We start from the raw sequence: 25,630 nt of genomic DNA, 5'->3' as shown, positions 1-25,630 counted from the left end.
GTTTAAAAAAAAATAATTATTACTATTTTAAACCCTGTAGCCCATGGGTTTTCAAACTTTTAGCACCAGGACCCACTTTTTAGAATGAGAACCTGTCAGGACCCACTGGAAGTGATGTCATGGCCTGCTTCCATCAAGCAGGAAAATTTTTTAGCAATCCTAGGCTGTAATCCTACTCACATTTACCCAGGAGTAAGTCCCATTTACTATCATTGTTAGAAGCACATACATAGTATCCTATTAAAAGTACAGATCTGCATTTGGGGTAATCTGTAAAAGTACAGATTACCCCAAATGCAGTCACATACCATGGTAGCATCAAGTCTAATATAGTATATCAAAATGAAAGGGGACCCACCTGAAATTGGTTCGCAACCCACCTAGTGGGTCCCAACCCAGGGTTTGAGAAACACTGAGTGTAGCCTGTTTGGCAATTGTGAACAAATCAGGTTAGTACTTATGAATTACTATTTTCACTCCAGTCACCATATACAGTGGGCCTTCCTTATCTGCTGGGTCAACAGCCACAGGTTTGAGTACGTGTGGATGCTGAGCCTATGGCTGGAGGGCTTCAGAGGACCTCCTGGACCTGACCAGAAGGCATTTCCAGTTTGCACCAGCCACTTCTGGTCATGTCTGGGGAGCCTTCTGAGGAGGCCAGGAGGCTCCGACTTCCGGAGGGCCAACCACAGCCCCCAGATTACTTGTTGCGACTTTGAACTGCTGATTCAATTGTCCATGGAATTTGGTAGCCACAGGGGGTCCTTGAATGGATCCCCTACAGAGGACCAGAGGACCCCTACCAAGGACCTATTGAATATAATAGCAAACAGGTTGGCAGGTGTCTATCAGTTTAGAAGTGAAACAGGGTCACCTGAAAATAATGTAGCCATTTCTGCATACCACAAAAACTTCTTAGATACAGAACTATATAATGAAGTAAATTTAAATGGGAAAAACCAAGTTCAACTCAAACAGCCCTGCATCCTAGTATGCCAGCCCCAAAACTGTCCTGCTTGTACTATATTATAGCATAGTCTCTTCAGGAGGGGGGGGGGATGGATGGAAGAAAAAAATGTTCATTTTACCCTTCTTTCCACTTCTTCCCACCTCCCAGTGATGCCCACAAGGCTCATGTTTCAGAGGCTGGCTGGCACCAAGAACAAGAGCACTCCTCTTAATGGCAGGAGGTGCACTGCAGTGTTCTATTGTAGGTGTCACTTGTGCAAGGATATTAAGCAAATGTTGTGCGCATATTATTTGTACAGTGTAACTCTGAACTCAATTTCTACATCAAGATTCTATCTACTCCCTGCAGGAGACTTGCTGTGTGTTGATTTAGCTCATAAGTAGCCACTTGCCTTGTAGCTGATACCAAGTAAGACTTGCCTTCAGGCAACTAGGCAAGAAGGCCCTGTTCAAGCTCTGTTTAGTCTTGACTGTGTCCCATTGCAACCTACCACATTCCTATTCTGAAATCATGATACACATCTGTGGAAGAAATGGGGTCAACCTTGAAAAATATTGATTGTTGACTTGGACATCCTGGATGTTTAATACATAATTTGACTTGGTGCTTTGGCCCTCATTTTCAATCTTTAGTATTTTTGCCATCGTTTTTTGAAACTTGATCCTGCAGTCATATGGGTCAGAAGCTTTTTCTGTGTAAAATGAGAGCTGAGAATCTCAGAATTCTGCCTACAGGTGACAAGTCTTAGAAATGTGTCTTGGGGAAGTGTATGTGACCTGTAGGCTGTCATCTGCCCTGTACCAGCTGAAAAGCTTTAGTGACTTTGCTAACATGTATGTGTTACGTATTTGTGTTGTCGCATGCATTTCAACATGCTACATTTGTATATTTTAGAGGTAACTCCCATGAAAATAGTTTTTCTTTTCAGTGTCTCTGTCTTCTTTTCATTCCTAGGAAACTTTGAATCACCATGCAGCACGCAGTTCAAGTGAGTAAAGTGAAGTAGAATGGTTACAGCGCAATCCAGGCTGCATGTTGGGCTGGGGCAAGTCCCTTGTGCCTCCTTGTGAGTCGGCAAGGTTGGCATAAGCCTCCGTGCCAATGAAGGCTCTGAGTCTTGCATCTGCAGAGCTTGGCCGACACAAGACTCTGTGGTGGGCGGGGAGGAGACAGGAGGGAGGCACTCCAGGGTGAGTAGTGGGCGGGTGGGGAGTGGGAGGCAGGGCTGGGATCCTGCATTTATGCCAGATCCTGACCCCCATTGCCGGGGAGCTAAGAGTGGTTTCAAGCCACTCTGCTCTTCTTGGATTTGCGCCACCTCAGGAGGTAGTGCAAGTCTGAGGAGACCCATGGGGGCCAGGGTACCTTACCCAGAGGTAAGGGGAAGAGTTTCCCCTTACCTTTGTCTGAGCCACTTTGGGCCCCTATCCTGCGCTGGATACAGCGCAAGCCTCTTATCTTGCCTGTTCCAGCGTGGGATAGGATTGCGCCCTTATTTTATTAAACTATTCTTTTCCCAACTTCAGACTTATGCAGCTGAGAAAGATAAGCATTGATCTGAACATATCACACTGCCTTCCTAGGGTGCATCATTTGTCTGTATGGTATGGTGTGTGTGTGTGTGTGTGTGTGTGTGTGTGTGTGTGTGTACATGTATATATAAAGCCTGAATTTTCCAGAGTGTGAGACCTTCATCAGATTCTGTGTCAGAATCCACATTCCAATCTTGTGGCAGGCCCTAACAGAAAACCAATGTCTCAGACCTTTAGTAGGATCAGTGACAGTCCTGGCCATTGTGGCACCTGGGGACATGCCTGGAGCTGCCATCCACCTTCTAAGGCCCCTGGAGGGCCTTAAAACGTCACTTCCGGTTTTCTGGCTGAAAAATGGTACTAGTGTTTTAAGGCCCTCCAGAGGCCTTAGATGGCTTCGTAGGTCTTCTCCAGGTAAGAGAACATTTGTTGCCTTGCCTAGGGGTAAGCCTCCACTGCTGTGATGGGTCTGCTTGGACCTGCTGCAGTGATTTAGCTGGCACAAGTCGTAAGTGTATCCAGGAAGGGGGTAGGATATTTGCAGTGCTGCTGCCACTGTTATTGTGCCCTTCTCAGCCTCAACACAGTCTCTTCCCTGCCCCAGTCTCCCCCCCCCCCGTTCTTCCCCTTCTCTCCCCATTCCACCCACCCCAGCACCAGTGCTTTTGTGGAGGCCCCTGGTACATGACTGCTCACTGCTTGTGGCAGCGGCTGGCTGTGTGGAATGGCAAGTCTTGTTTCGAGACTGCTGTAAAATATGTCACTGGAATGTGGGTTCTGGTGGCACAGCAGGCCATAGTATTGAGCCATGTGATTTACTTAGACAGTGTAGTGGGGTGAACTAGAGGTAAGTGCTGAAGGCATTTCAGGATTAGCAGCCACTGTGCTAATCCCAGTGGGTCCCTGAAACTATACTGACACTTCACTAGTAGAATCAGAGGGTTTCATGGGTAGGTATGAAGGAAGTCTTGCAATCTTCTAGGGGTGAGGCACAAGAACACGGGTTAAAACTGGGAGATAAACAGTTTTTATGCCATTCCTGCCCAATATTGCATATACACAACAGGGACCAAATGTGTACTCTTGTTGGCCAGGCAAAAATGGTTTAAAAACTAGGCCTTTGTGCTGTCAATTGTAGTAATAGGCCACACAGCTTGGCCTGTGCCACAGTAGCTCCAGGTCTACCTCTGCTTCTTTTGTCTCTTCTTTGGGAGTCTCCACTCAGGATCTCATCAACTATCACTAGCCCTTCAGACCTCAGGCTAACTGCATCTCTCAGCCTCCATGTCTCTCAGTGTTATTCTGGTCCGTTTTCTCCTCCTCCAACAACTCCTCCATCGCACAGGGCCCCGACCCTCTCCAGGTCACAGCAGGAGTAGTTGGAAAGTGCAAACTCATTACAATAGCAAGTTGGATAATGTTATTGCTGAATTAATTTTAGCAGTGCTGTAGGCTTAAAGTAGTCCAACACACAGCAAAACTGATTTTTGTAAGAGCTTTACTAGAACAAAGAGAACTGCAGCTATTTTTGCAGAAGCAACAAGACAGGAAAAGAACCCAAAGCAGTGCCCCCCCCCCCATATAGGGAGAGAAGCAACCCACATGCTTTGAAAGTAAAAACAAACTCCCCCTTTTGGTGGAGGCCAACATTAACACACCTTCTGGCTATATATACAGTTCACAGGGTGGTTCAGCGCATGTGCTGTTGCTCTTCCAACATTAATATTCATCAGTATGCTTGGTAATGTTCAACTGCTAAATCTCACAATGAACTGATCAAGGCCACGCAGTTGAATTTAACCTTTGATATCTCTACTAGGTGTGGTTTGGAGATGATCCCCCTTTGAGTCCACGAAGTCCACTGACTCCAAGGCATGGCCCAGGATTAGCAGATGTTTTACTCTACGACCAGTGGATATCTGTCCGACATGAGGCAACTCTGGTTCCTATGCAGGAAGATCTGTCCATTTGGCTGTCTGGCTTGTTGGGTAAAATTGCAGAGAATTTTTATCTGTTTGATAAATTCAGAACAGAATTTTCTTAATTATTGTTCACCTCAGCTGTGCAGTTGGCTTCGTGAAGGCAGTTCATGTTAACATAGATAAATATGAACTTGGAACTACCAGAGAACAGAAGAAACTGAACATGCCTGTTCAGAGTCACAGCTACCTTTGATTTGTGTGTCAGTCCATTAGAAAGAGATCCAGAAGTGACAACCTTGTAGTATGTTTATAAGAACTGAAGAAACTGCAGCAAAGCTGCGACCAGCCCATCCTCACCTCAAAAAAAAAAAGTCTTTATTTTTGCTTTACTTTGCTGCCCAGCTTGCTAAAAGACGTTTTGGAGAGCATGAAAGTTTGCTAGTCACAACTTTGTCATTTTGCTTGGTCCTACTAAAAGTATTACCAGATGTGGTTTTGGGATTTATTTGGATTTGAAGTAATTTCTTGTCCTGTGTCTGTGACTCTCTGAGCACTCTGATCACCTGACCCAGCCATGAGGCCCATGGAGGCAGATAGCAGATTGGCAGTGGACTTCCCACCTCTGTCCTCCCAGTCTCTTCTCCTGCTCCTCCTGCCACTCCTTGGACTGGAGAAGGAAGGGGTGGGGGATGGAGGAAAAGAGGAAGTGACAAGGAGAAGAGAATGGTGGGTTAGAGTGTCACCATCTTCCTTTTCCAGTCCAAGGAGCAGGTGGACCAGGCACTGGCACATCACCAAGTTAGGGAAAGGCAGCATCTAAAACGCCAAACAAATTGCAACTCAGATAGTTGATCATAAAGTAAGGAAATACAATATGAAATAGAATGAAGACAGTGATGAAGTTTGTGATGTTCTATCTCTGATCTGTAGAGTGTGAGGAAAATTTACTGCTCAATTTTGGTCTGTGTGTAGCTCATCTGCAGTCTGACTGTGGCTCTTTCCATTGCACTGTATGAATCCACATAGAACTGTTTCCTGGTTTTCTGTGTTTGGAGGAGTGGCATAACTAGAAGCGGTGCAAAGCACTAAGTTTTGCAGGGAGCCACACTACAGCACGTAAGCAGCCCCTCCCTCTACCCTTCGGAGCCATTCCTGGTGGTGGTAGCAAAACGGAGGCATTTGCCTCTTCTCTAGTATTCACCTCCATTTTGCTCCCACTGCTGGGAATGGCTCCTGAGGGGAGGGGCTGCTTGTATGCTGTGGTGAGGCTCCCTGCAAAACTTAGTGCTTTGCACCCCCTCTAACTATGCCACTGGTTCAGAGAGGATATTTTGAAGGATCAGTTGGAACTGGACAGAATCAGAGAAAATTTGCCTCAAAAGGGAAGCTGCAGAGCTTATTCCTGAGTGTATTCTGGTAACAGTGATACTTGTTGTACATGTTGTAATTGTCTTCTCTGCAATAATGTGGCGGAATAATGTGGCTGTTTTACAGGGATGGAACTTGCGGCAGAGCAGTTGTTGGATGAACTCGATAATGGTGTATTACTTTGCATGTTGATTGAAGTCATCCAAAGCACAGTCAAAAAATGTTGTGACCCAAATGATTTCAGGGTAAGTAATACGGTGGTTAAACATTAAAAGTTGAATTTCCTACACACTAACGCCTTGGATTTACACTTGTCCATGTTCACCTGGAGAAAGGATGCAATCCAGAAGTCCTTGTCCACACTGTTACATACCATTCATATCAACTATCCTCCTATGAGAGAGGAGGGTGCCATGGTGAGAAGCCAAATGGGGCAGAAATGCCTTGCCAAAACTCTGGCAGGAGAGAGAGTGGTGTTTTGGTAGGTGAGAGATTAGCACGGTTGCTCAGGATGCCACTTTCCTCAAAGTGGAATCTACCCCTATGAGATAGAAGGGAGCTCTCTGCTGCACGTGTACAAACTGTCAGGGGCTGTTTGATAACTGAGAGGGTGAATGTAAGCATCCTTACCAGTGAACTGGCTCACAGGGAGCCAGGACCTGAGAGGGGTCAACAAGGAAGAGGAGGAAAAGTACATGGTCTGCATCATCATCCCATCCCCTCTGAGGCTTGGGGAATTGCCAAGAAAGGACTGTTCTCCCCTTCAAAGGATGCATTCAGACCAGCTATTATCTGAATTCATCTTCATGCTGCACTGAAAGTAATTGGCAGTACAGGACCTGACATCACAGGACCATCTCAGTATTAGAAATAAGAGAGGGGTTTGGTTGTAACTCTTCTCCTTTGATAATCCTGTGATACAGTGCTGGCATAGCCTCTTGCAGCCCTGGATGTATATTTTTTTTCTTCCTGAGCAACAGAAATGCAATAGGATGACTAGAAGTGTGCATGCTGAGAAGGTGGTAAGGAAAGGTGTTGTTCAAGTGGTATGTGATGAGAGTGAGATGTGAAGCATGCAGGTATTGGAGGTAGGGTGCAAAGTGGAGACAGGAAGTGTTGTGGCTGATGGCAGCCTTAGTTGGCAAAGAGGGCTTATAACTGAATAGACAGGTCATTCATTGTAAATGCATGAGAAGAAGAGGGGAAGATGCAAAGCCTTTGGAGAGACAATAGGAGCGTTGGGCAGTGAGCACAACAGGACTGTAATGGAAAATAGCCATGCGTGTGTGGCCAGGTGATTGTGGGTGAAGGGCTTCTGCAGTAGGTGTGACTCAGATTATATTGAGGAACTACAAATAATATTTGGGATGCTATAGAAGAGACAAGGGGAATGACTTACATTTATGGCCCAATCCTAGCTAGGGTTCTGGCAGCACAAGGTCCTTTATGGCTGTTGCAAAAGGCAACGTGCCATTTTGCACAGCTGGGTGATTGCTACAAGTGGGCACAGCTACACACCAGCACCCTTCCACAACCCATGGTGCTGGTAAGTCAGTGCAGGGGCAGGAGGAAGGTGGGCGTGAATGAGGAGCGGGATGAATAGGGCAGAGATCTGGGTGAGAAGGAGGGTGGATTGGTGCAAGAAAGGGGGTGGTATTGGCGGCAGTGGTGACGCCGATATCCTGTATCCCTTCCTGGCCTCAGTCTGCCTTCCCAGGTCCACTTGGACTTGCACCAGGTATGTAGCTGTCTCAGGTCTGAGTAGACCCAGTGGAACAGTGAAGGCTTATCCCTAGGCAAGGGAACAAGTGTTCCCTTGTGAGGAGGAAGCATCTGGGACTACTGCCTCCCACAGGATTCAAAGTGCACTGTGGTGGCACTGTTGCATCAGCCAGGGTGGATTTAGGTAGGATTGGGTTTCCATGTAATTTCATGCCTTCTTTGAAGGGAAGAGATAAGTTTGAAGGAGATATGAAAAACTTGCTGTTCATCTGCCAAAAATGCAAGATGAATTGCAATTTGTGTTGGCTTATGATTTTTAGTAAATAATATGTTACGGCTGATGATGACTTTTCACTATTTTAGATTACTGGAGCAATATTATTATGGATACACCCTTTTTTATTTGATATGCCATTATTCTTGTTCTGTGTTTTGCTGGTAAGGTATTTTTAAAGTGTCTTTCACATCTTGTTTTCAGCAGAGCAAGTAGCAAGCCAGTCAGTTGCGGGTTGTTGTCTCCTATTAAATAAAGTGTTTCTGACAACCAAAGGCTACCCTCCACAGGTCCTGGTGCATGGTCTACTTATTCCTGTCTCTTCCTAGTCCTTAACATTGTCAGTCAAAACCATTTCCATCATTATGAGTATGTGCACATAGATTAGTTTCTGCTGCAGTGTTCTTACCTTGAAAAATCTAAAGTGTTTTCCATGTTATCGTAACATGTATTTTTTCTCTTCAGTTACACACATCCTTATAGAAAGAGCTCTTTCTATAAGGAAATTTAAGGGTTTTGTGATAATATAAAACAGTACTTTTCAACCAGTGGTCCTTCAAGGTGCGACAGGTAGTACTTGGCTCCACTGTTGCAGGGACCATGTGACACTGCTCTGCCTGTTTTAATCCCCCTGGAAGTGGGATGGCAATGCATCAATAGGGAGCTGTGGCAGGCTAGCTCTATCAAAGAGGTGCGGGTTGGGCAAAGATGGTACAAAGCAGAGGAGAGGCCAGGAGAGAGAAGCAACTGTAGCAGGTTCTTCCTTGCTGCAGGGACAACTATAGGACAAGCAATAACACAGCAGTCATCTCTGGTGGAAATGTGGTACCTGGGATAGTTGCAAAATAAAAGTCCTGTTCTAAAATGTATCTTTCAAGTTCCAATTGTGCACAACTTTTCGCCACTGTTTTCTTTTTCCTAGGATTTCCCTCTGAGAAAAGTCCCCTGCAAGAAGGACGCACCTTCCGGGTCCTTCTTTGCTAGAGATAATACAGCCAACTTTCTGAACTGGTGTAGGTGCCTTGGTGTGGATGAGACATACCTCTTTGAATCTGAAGGCTTAGGTAATTAATTTCTTAAACATATTTTTATTGAACTCTTATTAAAAAGGTAAAAAAATATTTGCAGTTTTAGTTTGTGCAGTTATATTGCCAAGCAGCTTGACTAAATAAATGGAGCGTACACTTCTGTGAAAGGTGTATTTAAGGCATACTGAGCAGACAAATCTATTAAAAAGAGGGACAAGTGTGCAAAAGTTAATCTTGGAGAAAACTTTCTTCCACTGCTCATGAGGACTTTGCCACTGAATAAGTGAATTTTTGGAATAGGTATTTTTAAACCAGTATGGAAGCAACAGTTCTTAACAGAACTTTGGTGGGCCGCTGTGAAATACAGGAAGCTGGACTAGATGGGCCTATGGCCTGATCTATTGGGACTGTTCTTACGTTTTTATGTTCTTACGTTCAGTTTTAAAACTAAGCTGGTCAGATGTATTCAGGGCTTTGTGTCATGCTCTTTAATGGAGTAGGGATATCTTGCCTTCTAAGATGTAAAGATGTCTTCCCTTTTCCTGCAGAATTAATTCATGCAACCATATGTTGACTTCTTTATATATGTTGACTCCTGCTCTTTGGAGGATTTTTTAGTGATGGCTAAACTTATTAATGCTCTGGCATGTACTGTATATGGCTCATCACCCGGCAAACAGCCCAATCCTATCTAAATCCCTGTGTGGTGATGCAGCTGCGCCAGCACATCTGCCACTGTATCCCACAGGGGATTTCTGACTGCTGATGGTTTCCTCAAGGTAAGAGGACGTTTGTCCCAGGATAAGCCCCAGCAGCGGCAATGGGTCAACTTGGACCCACACCAGTGATATCGCTGGTACAAGTCTGCATTGATCCATGCAGGTGGATCAGGAGTGGGAAGAGGGTTTCAACATGGCATGCACCAGCACCGCCAATCTCTCCCCCCCTCCTGGGGGGATCCATCCATTCAAATCCATCCATCCAAATCCATCCATTCACTGCGCCATCGTCACCCCATTCCACCCCTCCCTGCCTTCTGCTACCCCTGCACTGGACTTATCTGGGCGTCACATCAGCCCCCAGCACATACGGGAAGCCTTCGGCCTTCCCGTTAGTGCACCAGATCTTGCACTGTCATAAAGTGCTTTATGGCAGTTTTCTGACAAGGCATGCCAGTGGAACATGTGTTCCATCGGTGCAGCTCTTAGATAGGATTGGGCCAAAAACCTGACTTCAGTTAGGAGGTGGAGAATCACAAAGCTGCATTGGAACATGTGCCTTGGCAGAAACCATGGCAGCTTCATTATATTAACGACTATTTAAAAGAAAAAAAAAATAGTTGTGTGATTCGGCTGTAACTGGAGATATTGGACCTGGGGCCAAGAGACATTTTCTGTTAAGGAAATTCAGGGCACACTTTGTTTGCATATTTGCATAAGAGATCCAGTTGGGCAAGAGATCTAGTCGGGCAAGGCAGGCTGATTGCATAGGCTTTCCTACAGTAGCTACTAGGCCTGGACAAGAGACCCTCTCTTGTCGGCCTATTGAGAACAAAACGGCTATTATTGTAATGCCGTTGTACAAATCTATGGTAAGGCCACACCTGGAGTATTGTGTCCAGTTCTGGTCGCCGCATCTCAAAAAAGACATAGTGGAAATGGAAAAGGTGCAAAAGAGAGCGACTAAGATGATGACGGGGCTGGCGCACTTTCCTTATGAGGAAAGGCTACGGCGTTTGAGCCTCTTCAGCCTAGAAAAGAGACGCCTGAGGGGGGACATGATTGAGACATACAAAATTATGCAGGGGATGGACAGAGTGGATAGGGAGATGCTCTTTACACTCTCACATAATACCAGAACCAGGGGACATCCACTAAAATTGAGTGTTGGGTGGGTTAGGACAGACAAAAGAAAATATTTCTTTACTCAGCATGTGGTTGGTCTGTGGAACTCCTTGCCACAGGATGTGGTGCTGGCGTCTAGCCTAGATGCCTTTAAAAGGGGATTGGACAAGTTTCTGGAGGAAAAATCCATTATGGGGTACAAGCCATGATGTGTATGCGCAACCTCCTGATTTTAGAAATGGGTTATGTCAGAATGCCAGATGCAAGGGAGGGCACCAGGATGAGGTTTCTTGTTATCTGGTGTGCTCCCTGGGGCATTTGGTGGTCCGCTGTGAGATACAGGAAGCTGGACTAGATGGGCCTATGGCCTGATCCAGTGGGGCTGTTCTTATGTTCTTATGTTCTCTGTTCTCAAAGCCCACCTATCCAGTATCTCTTAAAATATTGGAAAGGGTTGCAGAACATAGACCCACAGAATAGGCCCAAAGAATATGGGTTTGAAGTGAAAGGGAGTGCAGTGGGAGTCCCCCTTGTACTCCCATCGAGAGTACAACTTGTACAACTAGTACACCTAGTTGTACAAATAAAATATTCTTCTTCCTGTATCAAATTCTTCCCATAGCAGATTTACAGTGTCTTCTGCCCTATAACAGACAATATATATCAACGTTCACTGGACACGCCGTGATCTGAATGGCCTGTGCTGATTATGTTGTTTTCTGTTGATGACAAACATTATTTTGATCATAAAGAGGAGCTGGGCATGGGAGATGCTGCAGGCAATTCAGTTCATGCATTGCTGAGGAGCCTTTCATATGCTCAAGCCTAGTACGGGGATAGGTGGGTGGAGAAGATAATAACATGGGCAAAGTTTTTCATTCTTTCTCCATATGTAAACTATGTCCATTTGTTTATTTATGTATTTGTATTATTTCTATCCCACTTTTTCCCCCACTGATTTGGGCACCCATGGCGGCTAACATAAAATATACAAAGTAGATTTAAAAATAAACAACCCATAAAACAACGTATAAGATAACCATATCAAGGAACAGCAGATGGTGTTTAAAACAGTATATAGCTATTAAACCAAAGAAAGGACGAGGGATCAATAAAAGCAGCAGATATAAAAGCTCTATCCTGCTGGTAGATCTGTGCAGGCTGTACGATATGGCTTTCCAGAATTAGATGTCCTGATTGTGGCTTGTACTCGTACTTAAATCACTTTAAGGCAACTTCATATGTTTGTGTGATTAACAGCCCAATCCTAACTAATTCATCCATGCTTATGCAGCTGAATACACAATCTGCCAACAGAGTGCGCACTGTATCCTGTGGAATGGGGCAATCCTGGAGGCTTCCTTGAGGTAAGGGAGCATTCACTCCCTTTCCTCAGGGTAAGCCTTCGGTTCCCTGACTGGTCTGCTTGCACCTGCGCCAGCTGTTTGATTGGCACAACTTTGAGTGGACTTGGAGGTGGATCATGGCCTGTAAGGAGGATAGGATCAGTAGAGCCATTGCCGCTGACAACATCCCCTTCCTGGCCTTGATATATGCCCCCTCTGCCCAACTCGATTCTTTCCCCCTCCCACTCCCTATGCCAACTTACTGTGCTGGGGCACTTTTGTGGGCTGTTTCTGTCAGTGGCCCAGTTGCACACAAGAGTGTGTTGTGTTTTGCAGCACTGGAAAGACAACTGTGCCACCAGAACATGAGTGTCAACGGCACAGCAGTCTGGTCGGATTGGGCCCTAATTCCCTCTCTTCCAAAGAGCAGGTGTGGCAACTGCAACTAGGACCTCTCTGAGTCTGTTTCACTTTCTGTTTAAAGTTCTTGAAGTAGTACAGATAGTCAAACAGGGACTTGGTTTCTGCAATGGCCACAATCTGGTAGTAATCAGCAGTTTGGATCAGAATCATGAGTCTCCGATTCTCTCGTCCTGCATTTTTCCTTTCTAACAGGCTGTTGAACAAGTTCAGGGTTCCCTTCTCCAAAGAGCTTCAGTGGCTTACATCTTGTCAACTTAAATAGATCTTGCACTGGCTTGGCACCTGGAGGACAGGACTACCTGCCTCTTGTGTTCACGTAGAACAGGGGTGCTCAGTAGGTGGATCGCGATCTACCGGTAGATCATGAGGCAAAATGAGTAGATTGCGGAGTGCCGACCCCCCCCCCTTTTCAGGTGCCTCTGGAAGGAAACGCCGGGAGTAAGGCCCATTGTACTCAATGGGGCTTACTCCCAGGTAAGTGTGGCTAGGATTGCAGCCTCACAGCCTAATCCTAGGCATGTCTACTCAGGAGTAAGTCCTGTTATACTCAGTGGGGCTCAAGGTACACCAACATACATTGTACACATAAATGTTATATGTTATGATGGCACGAACATTGTAAAAAAAACTCTGGTAGATCTCTGGGCCTTGCTGGGTTTCAAAGTAGCTCTCGAGCCAAAAAAGTGTGAGCACCCCTGACGTAGAATTTTGTAACCAGCAGCTGCCAGACCAGGTTTTTCCAGATGGTGAAAAATCTGTGACTGCTCATTAAGAAAAGTAGTTCAAAACTGCATTGCTAATTAAGGTTTTGGCATTGTCTGGTTTTTGTTGTTTAATAAGTGCACACCCATGTAAGTCCCAGCCCTGTGCTAGATGTGGAAACTTAAGTAATTGTGAAATATTGTGCTTGTTGAAACACAACTAATACATATGTTTGTGTACAATTTTTTTAAATCTCACTCTGAAGTTCAGTTTATAGGCATTGATTTTGCAAGTCAGGCAATTACCGTATTTTTCGCTCCATAAGACGCACTTTTTCCCCCCCAAAAAGTGGGGGGGAAAGTGTGTGCGTCTTATGGAGCGAATACTGCAAAAAAAAAAAAAAAAACTCAGCCCCCGCCCCCTGCCAGCTCTGCTCTGCTCACCTTCCCAGGAAAGTGTGGGTGGGATGGCAGTCTTGCTGAGCAAGCCCTCCTGTCTACTCAGAAGTAAGTCTCAGAGTCACTGGGGCTCACTCCCAGGAAAGCGTGGGTGGGGTGGCAGTCTTGCTGAGCAAGCCCCTAGAGCAGGGGTGCTCATTATGTCGATTGAGAGCTACCAGTCGATCTCCAGGCGAAATGAGTCAATCGCAGGCTTCTCTCCCGTCCAAGCATCCCTAGGAGTGAGCCCCTGGCAGGCTTGTGAGCCCAGGGAGGGAGCCTAGGGAGTAAGTCCAGGGAGCCCAGGGAGTGAGCACCTGACGGTTCTGTGTGGTTCTGTGTGCAAGGGGTTTTGCACTGGTCTTGCTGTGATGTCTATACAGAGATCTTCCCTTCCCCACACCTTTCCCCTGTTTTTGCACTGCTCTGTATAGAGATCTGCTTCCCCCCCCCCCTTGTATTGGAATCCAGGAAGATCTGGTGAGGAGGTAGATGTGGTGTCAGCAGTGGCCCCTTTAAGGGTAAGGCCTGGGCATCCAGCAGAGTGTGCTGCACAGCTGCAGCCACTGGAAGGCAATAGGGCCCTCAGGGATATAAGGAGTACCAGAGGCAGAAAGGGTTTGTGGGTTTTGAAGGAGTGCAGGTTGGAGGTAGTAGAGGAGACTGACTGGGTTTATTGAATTTGGAATCTGACTGTGGATTGTGACTGGACTTGGATACCCTGATGGATTTGACTGACCTACCTGGAACCTGACCTTGGACTGTAATTTGGCTTATTGGCTCTGGACTCTGATTTGGTAACTCTGATTGATGGGACTGATTTACTTGGCATCTGTGGACTGGAACTGGACTCACTTTTGCTTGCTGCACTGGTGAGTTGCACAAGGGGGACTGATCAGCCTTAAGCGGGCACGAGGCCCAGTGGTTTGGAATTTGGCAGAACATCATTGTAGCAGAAAGATAATGTGATCCTCTATTTGTGTGCACCTGCTTTTGTGAGCTTCATAAATTCTGACTCTAGCGATGATGAGTTCTTGGGGTTTCTGGAAAACTAGAGTACTCAAACCTTTAAGTCTCTCCATTTGTTAATGACAGTGATAATGGTTCTTAATGCCACTGTTGACTGCTATTCACTTTACATGGTTCAAATGTTATTCTGTTATAGTTTATTAAATATTTTATTACACTATTTGGTTCAGAATATTTTTTCCTTGTTTTCCTCTAAAAACTAGGTGCATCTTATGGTCAGGTGCGTCTTATGGAGCGAAAAATACGGTAACTGAGAATAACTAGGGTGTTAAGTTCTCATTTTTGTTGAATTTCAACATAGATGAACTGCTGTGGACAGTATAGTGTCTCTAGATGTCTCGGGCAACATATAGTTAAAAGCTATATAGCTTTTCCATCTAGGTATAAAGGGAATTGGCAAAGCTTATAATTGGAATTGGTTTCCTTGGAATTAGTCCCAGGCTTGCACAGCAGTGAACCCAGCCCCATGCCCAGGGCAAAGGTCTGCGATGGCTCCCCCCCCCCGCAGGCTACTGCTGCCCCCCCCGCACAGAAATCCACGCCCTTACTCACCTGAGGCTCAAGGAGCCTCACATGACCTCCATCTGCATCGGAGAAACCTCTGTGAGGTTCCCCAACTCTTTAAACTGTGCTTCCGGGAAACCAGAAGCACAGTTTCTGCCCCTGTTGGGAGCCTCAGAGAGGCTTCCACAGGGTCCTGGTGCCTCACACCTGGGCTTTTGCCCTATCGGACCTTATGGTAGGTCCGGAACTGGGCTTGCACAGTATTGCATCTCTTCTTATGCATAGTTCAAAGTATTTGGAAGGCTGCTAACTACTTAGAGTAGCTGGCTTTGTGGCATAAGTGCATGCTTTGTGTGTGTCTGGCAGTCAGCCTCATCAGATAGGCTGAATTCCTCCAAGCCTGCAGCGCTCTTGGCATTCAAGCATTTCAGATAAGAAAAATGAATAGTTGTGAGTTGGGGTACTGAATTCCCAGATTTGGGCATGTAGCTCCGACTCTCTCTACCTCTCCTTTGCATACATAGCAAAGGTTCTCCTCTGCTGGATACTCTTCCCTTAGCTTTCTCCTGCCCTGTTCCTTCTATGGTGTGTGAGCTTCCAGTCATATTTGGTGAAGGCCAGACAGAAGGTAAAATGAACAGTGCCTGTGAATTATTGGGTTGAAATTCCTGCTCTGTAACAAAAGTGTTGTAAGTGACTTTGTACAAGGCACAACTCTTTTCGCCATCATCTGAAAACTGGAAACGAGCATGATGATGGAGTATGCTGGGTAGTTGTGAGATGAGGTCATCAAGCTTTTACAACTAAAAACACCATTAAAAGCAGCAGTGAGTCTGTTGGGCACACATGCTGCAGGTGTTTCCTGTAAACATTTCCTCTGCAGGTTGGCTGACAGTAGGAATCATGCTGGGTAGAGTTAGGGTATGAATGTGGTTTTGGAGGAGAAAACTTTCCATGCTGTTCAAGCAAAAAACCCCAAACTTTTATTTAATCCAGCAACTCAGGAGTGTACACTAACAGCCCTATCCTGAGCTGCCCATTGCACCAGGACTGCCACAGCACTGAAATGGCTGCAGCAGCATCCTGTGCACAACAGGGAAGCTGCTGGTGGCACCTTGGGGGCAGGGGACTTTTGTCCCCTTTCCCCCTGTAAGGAAAGTATAAAGAACGACTGTGACGGGCCTCACGGCCTGACATGGAGGCTCTCTGCTGGTCCCGCCTCCCTCCAGCCCTGCTCCCTCCCTCCCTCCAGCTTGCCTCTTCCCTGCTCTCTCCCTACCTCCCCCTGCCCTGTGATGCCTCCTCCTCACCTTTCCCCATGCCCCCACCCACCTCTCCACTGCCTGGCTGTCTGCTCAATCACTGAGTGGTGGAGCACTGGCGATCCACCAGCCGCAGCTCAGTGCTGACTGGTGCTGGGCTACCTCTGGCACTGGGCTGGCGTTGAGGGACACGGGTTTGCAACACTACTGGTGGAGCGCCAGTGGTATGAACTCGGAATTGGGCTCTAAGACATCTCCACACTAATGGCAGTTAGCATATTTTCCCACTGCCAGAGAAAGTTTGTGTACTAGTGAGATTACACATCGGAACAGGTCATTAATAGGATGAGTTCGGTGTCTGTATGTGTGAGATCTCTAGGAAGCATTGAATCCTGGCCTTTGTCAGCTATCCCAGCTCCATTGACCTCAGGGAAATTGCTGTGTAATACATGGTTTGTGGATTGCAACCTCAAAGCAACACTTCCTTTTCCCTCTCACCCAAGATCTTGTGACATCTCTCTGATTCCTACCTTTTCATTAGTTTGAGGAATTTTAATTGAAAAGAACCTCCAGGCGATGTGGCTGTTGACAAGGTTTAGTATTGGCATGAGTGGTGTTGAACTCCAGATACAAAGCTACAGGACTGCTCATCCAGTGTTATGAAATCATGGTCCATTTCTGTCCCTTTTATGAAGTTTTGTCTCATACTGGTATTTTTTAGGCTGGAACACTTATTTTTCTTAACTAAAAGTTAATGAAAAGAGCGAAGCTTTCACTTCTTAAAATTTTTTTCTTACAGTCCTGCACAAGGATCCGAGACAGGTTTACCTGTGTTTACTGGAAATTGGTCGCATTGTATTGAGGTGAGTACTGTATTCAATGTAGTTCTCTAGCTAGAAGCCTGGAATGCATGGTAAGCAGTTAAAAGGTTGCTCAGAATTTTCTTATGTGATGGACAGTGCAATCCTATGCATGTTTACCCAGAAGTAAGTCCCACTGAGTTAAAAGGATTTAATTCCAGGCGAGAGTGTGTAGAATTTTGCAGTACACTCCTATATACACTGGCCTTGGAAGCAAGGTTAGTTGAACAAAACCGAACCTACTTTTGGTTAAATATGTGTAGGATTGTGCTGTCAATCCCTTTCCATGTCCTCCATGTGAAGGGAATAGAAACCCACTATAATATATATATTTTTTTCAATTCAGAAAACTGAGGCTATAGAGAACAATTATACAATCCCAGTGGACTGGGCACCACAAATCAAAATTACTATGGAGATTTGGCAGGCTGTATGTTATATATGACATCTGGTTTTGATTTAAACAATGAGGGATGAATTTCTGATAATTCAATAATAACACAAGCACCCAATTTTGATGCATCTGCCAATGTGCATCTCCAACCAACCCCAACCCCCCCCATCTTCATACTTCCACTTTTGCTTTAAGACATTGATATGAGTTGTCCCTAACGACCTGGAGGAAAGTCTGGGGGGTAAAAACCTTGAAATTTGTACATTTTCAAATTTTTCTTCACAATAATGAGAGCTAGAGATATGGTTTTCTATTTTAACTGCAAGTTGAGGGTCTCCGAAAGTCAAATTATTTCCCAGATTTTTCGCTGTATTCTATATAACAAATTAGATATGCAGAAAACATGAAGCGGCATGATCCCTGTTGCAGTCCTACCATTAGGTCCGATGGGGCAAAAGCCCCAGGCGAGAGCCTCTAGGACCCCATTGAAACTTCTCTGAGGCTCCCATTGGGGTCAGAAACGGTGCTTCTGGTTTTCCACCAGAACCTCAGATAGGCTTCCCCGCCATGGGCTAAGTTCACGTGAGGCTCTGTAAGCTCAGGTGAGTGGGGGAGGGGTGGACTTTCACGCAGGGGGGGTGGCGACAGCCCACGGACAGCCATCGCAGACCTTTGCCCTGGGCGCAGGGCTGGGGAGGTCTGCCATTGCATTATCCCACTATTTTTATTCACATATTTTACAATTCTACTTAACCCAAATACAAATTATCTTGTGCTTCCTTTTTACTTTTCCAGATATGGTGTTGATCCTCCTGTGTTAGTAAAACTAGAGAAAGAAATTGAATTGGAAGAAACTTTGTTAATGTCCTCTAATGCAGTAACTCCTGTCATTACCCCCAAATCATGTTGTCAGCATGGAGAGTTACACGAAGCAGTAAGTATTACATGTACTTTCCTATGAAGACTTAAATTCTGATCATTCTTTGTGTATTAATCTTGGTATTTCCTGCACTGAATTATCTATATATCATATGCTCTTTGGAGTGTGTCTGCAAAACTCTCATTGGCACCAATTAAGAATTCGTTATGTGCTCTATTGATTTTTATGCTAGGTCATAGAAACACATGAATGATGCACCAGTACAGTTCTTGTGGAAGGAATTGCGGACTGTGTTCTATAATTTCTGTATACAGAGTGTTGGCCCATGTTGGAGACCTGGTAGTCTGTTCATTGCAGCATAATAACCAGTCTTTTAGTTTCCATTTTGAACTTTCATGTTAGTCTAAGCTGAAATCCCCCCTTCTTTTAAAAAAACTGTGTAGGAGTTCTGATGAGGAAGAAAAGGCATCTTTATACTGAAATGGGTATTACTTTGGCTTGCTGTGGTATAAGTTCTGTGGCAAAATAGGAATGTTTAATTTGAAAAAAAAATCATGAAGAAATTAACACGAATTCTTGTAAAATTTAGGTGAAGCACATTGCTGAAGACCCTCCATGCAGTTGTTCTCATAGGTTTTCAATTGAGTACTTATCAGAAGGCCGCTATAGATTGGGAGACAAAATACTTTTCATACGAGTAAGTGCAGTTTCTCAAAAAATCTCATTTTTATGTACATCTTCCTTGTGACATTCTCTCATCTCCTGCTTGGAAGGCTCCCTGTCTTCTGCTGCCAGGGCATGCTTAAGCAGTAATTCTCTGCTGCTGTAATTGTTGGCAACTTTCACCCTTGTCATTCTCTTGGTCCACCATTGTAAGTGTTCTTAGGATATATGACATGGTCGTCTGGAACAGTGGGGGATATTTCTGTCATTTTTGGTAGATGATGACTATCGGGCAGTCCAGAGGAATGCTAGATGTTCAGGCCAATCAAAGATCCTTCTAAGCCTTATATGGGTTGAGTATCCCTTATCTGAAATGCTTGGGACCAGAAATATTTCAGATTTTTGATGTTTTTGGATTGTGGAATATCTACATATACATAATGAAAGATCTTGGAGATGGTACCCAAGTCTAAACACAAAATTCATTTATGTTTCATGTACACCTTAGCCTGAAGGTAATTTTATTCAATATTTTAAATAATTTTGTGCATGAAACAAAGTTTGTGTACATTGAACCGTCAGAGAGCACATCAGGTGAGGTGTGGAATTTTCAACTTGTGACTTCATGTCGGTGCTCAAAAAGTTTTGGATTTTGAAGCACTTTTAGATTTTCAGATTAGGGATGCTCAAACTTTACATCCTTGTAGTACATGGGTTATTAATTATTTGTGCTTAAGCAGATTTTCCACAATATAATTCTTCTGCCCTTTCTTGCTAGATGTTACATGGCAAGCATGTGATGGTGCGCGTTGGTGGAGGCTGGGATACTCTTCAAGGTTTTCTACTCAAGTACGACCCTTGTCGAGTACTGCAGTTCGCAACATTGGAGCAAAAAATCTTGGCATTTCAAAAAGGTGCATCCAATGAGATTCTTCCCGATTCATCTGCTAGAACTCCACAGCCTCCACTCATGAATCCCATATCAGCTATTGACACGTACCAGAAACAAAATTCAAAGGCTGCTACTCCTATTTTGGCTCCAAAGACCCCTCGCGTAACTCATAAAAAGCAGACAAAGGCTACGTTTCCACCACCAACAGCACTTTCTTCCCCCAAAGCTACAAAGTGCACACCTTCTACAACCAAATTGGTATCGGGCCATCCCAAGTCAAAAGGCTCTTTAGTAGATAACAGTCAACCATCTTCCAAATCTTCAAAGGCTACTTCCACAAAGTCAGCATCCCCTGCTCATGTATCAGTATCCCCTGTAAAAGTTGTGCAATCCACAAACAAAGGTTCTTCAGCTGCCTTACCTAGAACTGCTATAACATCATCAGAATTGCTTCAGAAACGCATTTTGTCACCAGTCAAAGTTACACAGTCTGAGAATTCTTCAGGTATGTCGCGTCCTGTCTTTTCATGTTCAACAAGTAAGCTTTCTGAGCTACCTGGGACAACAAAAAGGAAGGCCTTAAAACAAAACTACAGTTCTACCAGAGTTGGGTTTAGTGCTGTAGACAAATCTAAGCCACCTCTTGCAACAAATTTTGCAAAATCGATACGGCCAACTAACAGAAATCTGCATGTTCCTAAACCAGCTTGTTCTCAACAGTCTTCTGTACCGCCAGCAAAAACCGCTCCCAAAACTACTGCTCAAACATTACCAAAACAGCTCCCATCATCCGGAGACAAGCCTGAAGCTAACCAGGCCAAACACATCAAAACCGCTAATAGCTCCAAAGAGCTTGGCTGTGCCTCTACAGCAGGTAAATCATTACAACTGATGTCTACAATAGGGTCAAGAGGTAAAAATGCATCTTCATCTGTTAGTGATCAATCTTCAGCCAAGAACATACAGGTCCAAAATAGCAGGACAAGAACTCAAGTAGGACCCAAGGTATCAAAGCGCCCTGAACGGACTCCGCTTTCCATTGTGCGTCTTCCTCAAACTTCAACTGTAGCTGAAACCAGAAAAAAGACAATGCCAGCCACCCCCAAAAATCAATTGTCAGTTAAAGCCTTCCAGAAAAATGATAGAAACCCTGTTCCAACAACTAAGAATGCTCCTATAAAAGTTAAAGGTGCCACTGTTACTACAAAGGGAACTCCTGGTGGATTAAAAGATCCCACACTGAAGACTAAACAAGATGATAATTATTTTGTCATGACTGGAAATAAGAAACTCAGGAAGTAAAATAGCCAGGAAAGTTAAATGGCCACTGTTGCCCTCTAAGCCTATCTTACTCACTGGAAACAAACACCTCTACTAATGTTAAATAACAACATGGTAACTGAAACACTATTTTTTCCAGTGGTGCAGTTTGATATGCTCTGCTTATTGACCCTTCTGAAGGGAGCTAAGAACATTCTCCAGGCCTTTGTCTTCTCTAATGCATAACAGATAATGTATATATATTGAGTGGCATTCACAGTGTCCCTTACTCTGGAATGAGCACCCTTTACCCAGGAGTAAGACTCTTCAGAATAAAGGAAATTGTGGATGCCACCCATTGGCTCTGTTTTCCACATTCACGCTCAAGATGATAAAATCCTCACAAGACTTTGACGCTTCTTCACCCCAATGGAAATTATGAATCCCAGTTCGTATCGGCTGGTATTTAACCTGTCCAGGGAAATCTTGAGATCAGCATCCTCTTGTTTTTAGTGTTGCCACCTGAAGGGAAACTCTTTATCAGAAATATTCACCAGCTCCTGGTGACTTCAGTGTGTCAAATGTGAATGTGGGAATTGAGCATTGTAGTTGTTTTTGCTGAATATGGTTTTAAATGAGCTGTGCCCTTCTTTTATTAGTCACTGACTAGATAGAAATAGGCAGCTTGCAGGAATAATTTATATGGGGCTGGGATCAGGTTGAACTGCCTAATTTTGGATGCCTTGGAACAGGGAGTTTTAATTGACCTTGGCTTTTAATCTTTATATGTTCTTCTTTGAAATGTGCAAGTCCTCTTAAGGTTTCCATAGCACCCAATCACTAAGAACACTTTGCAGATATCGGCCTTAAACATAATCACCGTAGCGCCTTAGCATCCTATGTGCATTCTCAATTAAACTGCAAGTTTGTTTATATATTTTGGACTGGATTTTGTTCTGGCTTATTAATACAGGCCATACTGATATTAGCTGCGCTTAAGTGAATGAAAATATGTGCAGGAGTAATTTACAGCCCACTCCTGAGCTTCCCAGTGCTGCAACAGCACCGAAATGGGAAGCAGCACTGGGGTTACTTGGGTAAGAAAGCTTACCCCATGTAGCAACCAGGCAGCCCCGATGGGTTTCCTTGGATCTGTGCCCTCTGTTGAGTGGGCACAGATTCAAGGAGACCCGTGTTGGGTCTCACAGGCCAGGGAGGGGGATGGGATATGGCGGCAGGGTCTGCCGCTTTCTCTGCCCCCTCCTGCTCCGCTCCCTCCCTGTCACACCTTCCCCTGCCCTGGAACACCACCTTCCTGCCTCAACTTACCGTTCCACCATGCTGGCCCAGTGCGTGCTTGTGCTGAGCCAGCTCTGTTGCTGGGCTGGTGCTGACTGTCGCAGGTGTGCCTTACGTCACGTTTGCGACAGTGCACAACGATGGTGGGCCGGCGTGAGCCCATCAGGATTGGACTCTCCATCAGTATTCGTGCTGTATGTCCCTTCTTCATTCTGGCCTCTCCGAAGCAAATGAAAGTTATGCAGCCACAATGGTTTGTGGACTGCATGCTTAAAATGGATTTCTCGAGGGAGAGAACACTCTGTAGAAGTCTGCTAGATATGCTTATGTCTGCAGAGAGAAAATATCCTTCAAATAATGTGATTTACATAGGTAAACACAAGTGAAATGCCTTCCAAATAAGCTGCCTACGTGGTTTTTATATTGATATTTTTGCATTAGTTCAAAGCTAGCTTTAATGCATTCCTTGTTGCATTAATATTCACTCATTGCACAACCCCCTCCCAATATATAACTGTCTTTGGGGGAAAGTGGCAGAGTCCAAGTTGCTTTGCATAAGAAGTTATAGGTTCTGCAACAAGATGGAGCTGCTTTTCTGCAAATGTAAACTGCTGCCTGTCTACATGTTAAAGCAGTATTTTTCATCAATATCCTTTTAAAGAACATTTTGCTAGAACTGCTTTGTAACAAATCTAAGAGCCAAGGGAAGCCCTGCCAAGTGTTATGGGATTGCACTTCCTTTTGCAAAGCGTCTGCATGTCAGTACTGTACATTTAATGTCAAATAGTTGCATTAAGCAGACTATATTTTGCGAGCAAAAACAAATTCATCTTTGCTGAATGAAATTATTGTATGTGCCAAAATAAATTTCTAAGCCACTATTGACTGAAGCTGAAAGATTCCCATCAATGATGGCACATCATACACCCTGAAGCTGCTCTAGTTTATGCTGACAAAAAGATTAACCTGATTAGTTGTGCTAGAATGGAATTGGGTTATGTGTTTGTCACAAACAAAAAGCAAATCCAGGCTGAAGTGGCCTACCTTACCGGAGGGAAGGACCAAGGATGGTGATCAGGCTTTCCTAATCCTTACCCCATAGCAGGATCTTTTTCCTCTCTTGGGAACAGACAGCTTCAGTCAACAAAATCCAATCAAAGACAGCTTTATTGATCACGACATGTTAGACTAGTTGTACTGTATTGCTTTCTGGTCCCTAGCGCACATGCAGACACACGTTCTTGCAAGCTTTTGCCCTCAGGGCTGGCCCTTAAAGTCTGAGGCTCAGTCCAGATGCAGGAAGAAGCACACAGATGATACAGAAGGAACCCCCACCCGTCCTCTGGGTTTCATCTTGGCCAGGACAGGGAACCGTTTGGTCTTCCCATGGGCTAGGCTCTGTCCTTGGGGTCCCTATTTAACTCTTACTTCCCATCATGTGGTCTGAGGTCATCCTGAACTGCAGTTTTCCACTTCTCCCTGATACCTTGTTTTTGAATGGTAAGATTATTCTCTCCTTTAGATGGCATGCTACAGTGCCTCCTTATTTGCCAGCTGGCAAAGGGGAATTCTGAGCATCTCCTTAGTAATGTCCTAGATTTGCAGGTAGCAATTTTGGAAGAACTCTGTTCTTTGATGTCTGTTGCATCCAAAGGGCCCTGTATTCTGCTGTCTGGGAAGATAATAAAGCAAGTTTTTTCCTTGTGTTTCAGCTTCTTCCTGCTACCTGGTCCAGCCCTGATCAATCATTTTCCTTTGCATTCATGCCTATTGGTTTCCTCTGCAAAATATAACCCAAGTCCTTTTAAAGAATGAACTTGCGTGCAACCATATTAAGAGTAAGAACCCAGGACTGCATTCTGGGAATAGCAGCTATCTCTGACACATTTCAATATGCATTCAAATCCCATTGAAAGCAAGTAGTGTAAATACACTGTTACAGACGTATTCAGTTGCACAGTTGATTTATGCCAACAGTTCCCGAATCAGGATGATGATACTTGCATGGAAGTGCACCTACAGAATATGCACAAATGCCCTTAGAATACGGGCAAATAATTTCTATGGGGAGTAGTTGGGATATAAGGAACTTTTGTGCCTGAAAGTATAATTTATTTTAAACTGTAGCAAAGAGCTTTTCTCAAATAGGTGTTTAATTTCTGGTGCTAACCTTAACCATTTATTCTGCACTTTGTTTTGGTTCTAATTATTTATGGATTAAAATATATAGTTATCTGTATCACTACTGTTGCAGTCTGTGAGAAACAGAAATTATGTGGTAATATGGTTATCGCTTTGGGGTGTGTTAATTCAGGAATGAAGGTGCAGGTCTTTAAAACTGCTTTGAATACAGAATTGTGTCTTTGATCTTTGTTACAAAATGGAACCATAGACATTTGTTAAATAGCAGAATCCTATTCATTGCTGTAAAGATTTCTGTACACCGGTGTTTCTCAAGGTTTGTTTTCACTGTACCACTTCACATAGTCCACTTGTTCAAAGTACCACTGAAAGTAACTGATGATGACATCACCAGTTACTGCTGGGTTGGAAGACCAGATGAGATGTGACAAACACCAGTAAAAGTCTCAGGGTGGAGGGAAGGCTTTTGCGAGCATGGAAAAACGTGTTGGAGCTCTGCCTGCGGAGCCAAGCTTCCTGCCGTTTTTTTGTTGTATCATGTTCCTGGTCTCACTGCTGAGGTCCCCTGAGTACCACCAGACCCAAGTACTACTGGTGGTACCCATACCACTGGTTGAGAAACACTGCTGGGCACCTGTATCAGTGAATTTGATTCAGGCTGTATCCTTTATTATACATTTACGTAGCAGTATGTCCTAATGAACTCAGTGGGACTTCTGAGTAGACGTGCAACCCTTCACTGGGGCCCAAACTCACTCTCAGTGGCCCTGTTCCTCCCCTCCCCACCGCCACCCCACATTTAATTGTCATCCAATCCTGTGAAGTACATTCAGTTGGTTGGTAGTGGCTGGCCCTTAGTCACCCAATGAGCTTCATG

The 25,630-nt window shown here is 44.6% G+C and overlaps 1 protein-coding gene across 1 annotated transcript; it reads left to right on the top strand.

The window, feature by feature from the left end:
- Positions 1-1,928: 1,928 nt before the first annotated feature.
- Positions 1,929-24,830, top strand: GAS2L3 (growth arrest specific 2 like 3). Its single transcript, XM_066633832.1, has 8 exons — positions 1,929-1,958; positions 4,322-4,490; positions 5,919-6,037; positions 8,711-8,852; positions 17,163-17,226; positions 18,413-18,551; positions 19,087-19,194; positions 19,939-24,830. The coding sequence occupies exons 1-8, from the start codon at positions 1,941-1,943 to the stop codon at positions 21,352-21,354; spliced, it is 2,175 nt and encodes a 724-aa protein (XP_066489929.1). The 5' UTR covers positions 1,929-1,940; the 3' UTR covers positions 21,355-24,830.
- The last annotated feature ends 800 nt before the right edge of the window (positions 24,831-25,630 follow it).

Source organism: Tiliqua scincoides, chromosome 7, assembly GCF_035046505.1.
Source record: "Tiliqua scincoides isolate rTilSci1 chromosome 7, rTilSci1.hap2, whole genome shotgun sequence".
Classification (NCBI taxonomy): domain Eukaryota; kingdom Metazoa; phylum Chordata; class Lepidosauria; order Squamata; family Scincidae; genus Tiliqua; species Tiliqua scincoides.
This window is presented reverse-complemented; position numbering and strand designations above follow the sequence as displayed.